The 5,000-nt window shown below is 59.5% G+C and overlaps 1 protein-coding gene across 1 annotated transcript in view; it reads left to right on the top strand.

Annotated features, from left to right (window-relative positions):
- The window catches only part of ENH_00057990 (hypothetical protein, conserved), a gene marked incomplete at both ends in the record, with an annotated part of 4,346 nt that extends 2,908 nt beyond the window's left edge, over positions 1–1,438 (top strand). Inside the window, 4 exons of the mRNA XM_013581783.1 lie at positions 1–284; positions 478–508; positions 620–849; positions 1,241–1,438. The exon at positions 1–284 is cut by the window's left edge and continues 2,908 nt beyond it. Of these exons, the coding sequence (XP_013437237.1) occupies positions 1–284; positions 478–508; positions 620–849; positions 1,241–1,438 (743 nt within the window). The remainder of the gene's footprint in view (positions 285–477; positions 509–619; positions 850–1,240) is intronic.
- Between the last annotated feature and the right edge of the window lie 3,562 nt (positions 1,439–5,000).

Here is a 5,000-nt window from a genome sequence, read left to right as displayed (position 1 = left end):
TGCAGCAGCTGGAGCAGCAGCAGCAGGAGCGGGCCGCGCAGGGCCGGTACCTGGCGGCGTTCCGCTGCCAGCAGCAGCTGCGGCAGCAGCAGCTGCTGCTGCTGCTGCAGCACGGCGAACTCGCCGAAAGGCAGCAAGCGCTGCGCAAAGTCGCACAGGCCAACTGCTGGGCTGCTGCTCTTCAACTCAACAGAAAATATAAAGGACTTTTTTTTGGAGACCAAAAGTTCTTTTGCCAAGTCACCACCAACGACGACAAACTCATCAAACGAATCCCCATGCAGGTCCGAGGGTTTAGGGTTTAGGGTTTAGGGTTTAGGGTTTGGGGTTTGGGGTTTCGGTTAGGGTTTCGAGTTCAGGGTTTGGGGTTTAGGGTTTAGGGTTTAGGGTTTGGGGTTTCGGTTAGGGTTTCGTGTTCAGGGTTTAGCGTTTAGGGTTTAGGGTTTAGGGTTTAGGGTTTAGGGTTTGCGGCGGCAGGGGATAGGGACGAGTCTAGCGGGGGCCAAGGGTGGGGTTTAGGTTTTAGGGTTTAGGGCTAGGGTTTAGGGTTTCTGCAGAAGCAGCTGAAGAGTAGGAACAGTTGCTGCCCAGTGGCCTGCTGCCCCTTGCTTTGCTGCAGCAGCAGCAGCTGCAGCAGCAGCAGCTGCTGCTGCTGCTGCTGCGGCAGCAAAGCAAGGGGCAGCAGCAGAAAATGCAGAGCGAAAGCCACTGGGAGACGCCAGTCCCGCAGCAAAAGAAGCAGCAACAGTAGATGCCGCCGCAGCAACACTAGCTGCAGCAACAAGAGCAGCAGCAGCAGCAGCAGCAGCAGCAGCAGCAGCAGCAGCAGCAGCAGCAGCAGCTTTCTGTGCGTCTCAGGTGTTTATTTCCTATGAATACCCTCGACTCTACAGAAAGTACAGAGTGGTGTTTCCAGGCATTGGAGCGGCTCCTCCTTCGGTATTTCTAAACCCTAAACCCTAAACCCTAAACCCTAAACCCTAAACCCTAAACCCTAAACCCTAAACCCTAAACCGCAGCTGCATTCTTTGTCACTTGCATGCTGCCTGAATTCATCGCTTTTCTCTGCTCTGCCCTTTTCCATGAGAAGAGTCTCAGCAGCCGCAGCTCAACCTCTCAGCCACTGCCACTGCTGCTGCTGCCACTGCTGCTGCTGCTGCTGCTGCTGCTGCTGCTGCTGCTGCTGCTGCTGCTGCTGCTGCTGCTGCAGCACCGGGCGCGCACTTCGCTCTCTGCAGAGGAAATAGCCCGCCGCGAGGCCGAACTGCGGGACACTTTGCTGGCCACTTTGCAGCTCTGCAACAAAATAAGAGAACAACTCGAAGTTCTCAAAGCTTATAGCGGGAGGCCCCCGCCCCCCGCCCCCACCCAAAAGGCCCCAAACTCGCAGCAAAACGAAGCGCCTCGGGGGCCCCCTGGGGCCCCGGGGGGCCCCTGAGGGGGACCCCTGGGGCCCCGGGGGGCCCCTGAGGGGGCCCCCTAGGGCCCCGGGGGGCCCCTGAGGGGGCCCCCTAGGGCCCCGGGGGGCCCCTGTGGGGGCCCCCTAGGGCCCCGGGGGGGCCCCTCAGGGGGCTGCCGAGGGGCCCCCACCCCGTGCAAGTCCCTCCACAGCCCCGGAGGGGCCCCAAGGGGACCCCTCTGGCTTGAGGGGCCCCCGTGGGGCCCCTCACGCCCTCAGGGGCACCCTGGGGGCCCCTTGGGGCCCCGTGATGGTCCCCGTGGGGCCCCTTGTTGTCTCAGGGGCCCCCTTGGAGCCCCTTGTTGACTCAGGGGCCCCTTGGGGGCCCCTTGCTGCCTCAGTGGCCCCCAAGGCAGTTTGATGGGAGCTCTCTGGGGCCTCCTGGGGGCCCCGGGGGCCCCCCTTGGGGGCCCCCTGGAGCTTTTGGGGGCTTTGAGTTTGCCTGGGGAATTGCCCGGGGCAGTGGGACTGAGGGCAGCTTCTGTGTGCCCCACAAAGCCACTAGAGGCCCAGGCCCTAGTACCCTAGCTGGGGCTGCAGCAGGCCCCTAAGGGGGCCCCCTTAGGGGGCCCCCTTAGGGCCCTAAGGGGGCCTCCCTAAGGGGGCCCCCTTAGGAGGCCCTCTTAGGGAGGCCCCCTTAGGGGGCCCCCAGGGGCCCCAAGCGCTGCAGGGGCCGTCCTGCAACTGAGTGTATTGTGGACACCGGGGGGCCCCCATGGAATGCCACAAACCCTCCGGTGACCCCTGAGGGGCCCCTTTGGGAGAATTGGGAGTTCTTTATATTCTCGGGGGCCCCCCTAGGGCCCCTGAGCTGCTAACAAATGTGTAGGGGCCCCAGCGGGGCCCCCTGGGGCCCCTTCTCATAGCCAGGGTCACCTCGGGGGGCCCCCGGGTGGCCGTCGCCGCCAAAACAGTGGCACTGGCTGCGCAGCGTCGAAAACTAAAGCTTTTAATTTATTTAATTATGTTTATTTAGGAAGATTGAGAGGCAAAATGGCGCGAGGGCCCCTCAGGGGTGCCCTGGGGCCCCCCAAAGAGCTGCAGCTGCTGCTGCTGCGGCCAATCTGGGGGCTAGCCAAAGACAAGGGGATAAAGCAGCGGTGGATAAGGACTTTTACCCCTTTATAAAGCATTTTTATGGAAAATAAAATATAAATGAATGATCGCGGCTGCAGATGAAGGTGCAGAAGGTCTATTTCCGGTGTATCGACAGCTCAGAGGTCCACAGACAGACCGCGCCCAGAGCCCGGGAGATGCTGCAGAGGCAACTTTTCGTTAAAGTGTCTTTGCCAGTATAATTAATTTCCTTTTTAATTTATTTAATTCAAACAAATGCCATTTTGCGTCTTTTACTTCATTTCAAGCCGGCCATGGAGACCAGGGAAGGACCCGCAGTAGGACCTGGCGGCAGACGCAGTGTACAGACAGATCAGGAAACAGCAGCAGCAGCAGCAGAAGCAGCAGCGGCAGCAGCAGCAGCAGAGGCAGCAGCAGCGGCTGTAATCTGAGGCAGAGGCAGCAGGAGAGACGGCGGCACTGCTTGCAGCATGAGGACGCTGCAGCAGGGGCAGCAGCAGCTGCAGCAGCAGCAGCAGCAGCAGCTGCTGCTGCTGCTGCAGCAAAAACGCGCGCTAGAAACGGCCCGCTGCGGCCGCTTGATGGTGGAGCAGCGGCTGTGGCAGCAGCTGGGAGTGCCTCCCCCCGAGAGGGGCCCTGAGGGTCTCAAATCAGGTAACAGCAAAAAGATCTTTTTTAAACTTCTTCAAACTTCAATTTATAAAATCAAATTCTTTTATTTTGCATTTATTTCACATTATTTGCAAACTCTCCTCCACAGAAAACAGCCAAACCCCCCACTTAGACTGCCATTTGCTTCTCCTTTTCCGGCTCCCCCGCAGCAGCAGCAGCAGCAGCAGCAGCAGCAGCAGCAGCAGCAGCAAGGAGATAGACAGCCCGAGGCGCCGGCAGCAGCAAAATGATACAAAAAAACCTTAAAATGTCTCTTTTTATTTTCTCTTGTGGCTTCTGCTGCTGCTGCTGAGTCTTCATAAATGCAGCTTCTTTTGCTGCTGTGTGTCTGCAGGCCTCTACTTGCTGCGGCACTTGGTCTCCTACGGCTTCTACCCTCCCTCAGCAACAGCAGCAGCAGCAGCAGCAGCAGCAGCAGCTCCAGCAGCAGCGGCAGCAAACTACTGGGGGCTCGTGCTGCCCGTCCTCAAAGGCCTGGGACTCCTGCAGCAAGACTGCCGCGCTGCACTTCTCATGAAGCCTTGTCGAACTACTTGGATCCAGGTCTTGGATGAGATAGAGTCCATTGTCAGAATCAGCAGCAGCAGCAGCAGCAGCAGCAGCAGCAGCAGCAGCAGCAGCAGCAGCAGCAGCAGCAGCAGCAGCAGGCAGAGCGGCGCCGGTGCCAGCTGGAGAAGGAGCAACACTCGAAATGAAAGGATAGAGGAGGGCGCAGACGAAGGGAATAGAGTGGCTGTTATTGGTTTGCGGCAGCAGCGGCAGCAGCTGCAGCAGCAGCAGCAGCAGCAGCAGCAGCAGCAGCGTACGGCGGCCTACAGGTGTGAACGAACTGACTGCTCTGTCAGCAGCAGCGAAGGCAGCAGCGACGCAGGCTCCAAAGACAGAAGCGCCGGCAGCAGCAGCAAGAACAGAAGCAGCAGCAGCAAGAACAGATGCAGCAGCAGCAAGAACAGAAGCAGCAGCAGCAGCAGCACGACAGCAAGCTCCTGGCAAACTTCTGCTTCCAATGTCGACAGCAGCAGCAGCACAACGGCCGAGCCGCCAATGGCAGTGCCAAGCACATCTCTCCCTTTACGGCAGCAGCAGCAGCAGCAGCAGCAGCAGCAGCAGCAGCAGCAGCAGCCAGAACTCTTCAAAAGGGGCAATGCTGAAGAAGTGCTGCAGGGCTTCTGCTGCCCCTCCAGGAGACCTTTAAGAGACACTTCGCCCTCCCCGGCGCCGCTGAGATCAGCAGCAGATTCTTTGAAGAGAGAGAAGAGCATGCTTCAGCTTTCTCCAGCTTACAGGCAGCTGAAGCAGCAGCAGCAGCAGCAGCAGCAGCAGCAGCAGCAGCAGCAGAAGCAGTGGCCCCTGCAGCCGCCGCTGCTGCAGCAGCAACTGTCGCCGCAGCAAAGAGCTACGCAAAGTCACAGCGATGCAGACACTCCTAGGCTGGCCATTCTAGTGGGTCAAACCAATAATAGGCAGCCACAGCAGCAGCAGCAGCAACAGCAGCAGCAGGGGCTGCAGCAGGGGCTGCAGCAGGGGCTGCAGCAGGTGCTGCCCCTGGTGCAGCAAAAGAACAGCACAAACTCAATTGCGGAACGTCGAGTGCTGCGCACGCAACAGCAGCAGCAGCAGCAACCACAACAGCAACGACAACTAAGAGCAGCAGAGCATGGTATGCAGCAGCAGCAGCAGCAGCAGCAACCGCAGCAGCAGCAGCAACAGCAGCAGCAAGAGGTTCCTGAGCCCTCAAAGAGGACACAGCAGCAGGCAGCACAAGGCGAACGCCTCCCTGCTGCTTTTCCTG

The sequence above is a fragment of the Eimeria necatrix genome, genomic scaffold, assembly GCF_000499385.1.
Source record: "Eimeria necatrix Houghton genomic scaffold, Enh_scaff490, whole genome shotgun sequence".
Classification (NCBI taxonomy): Eukaryota; Apicomplexa; class Conoidasida; order Eucoccidiorida; family Eimeriidae; genus Eimeria; species Eimeria necatrix.
Note: the sequence above shows the minus strand (reverse complement) of the source record. Positions and strands in the feature narration are given on the sequence as shown.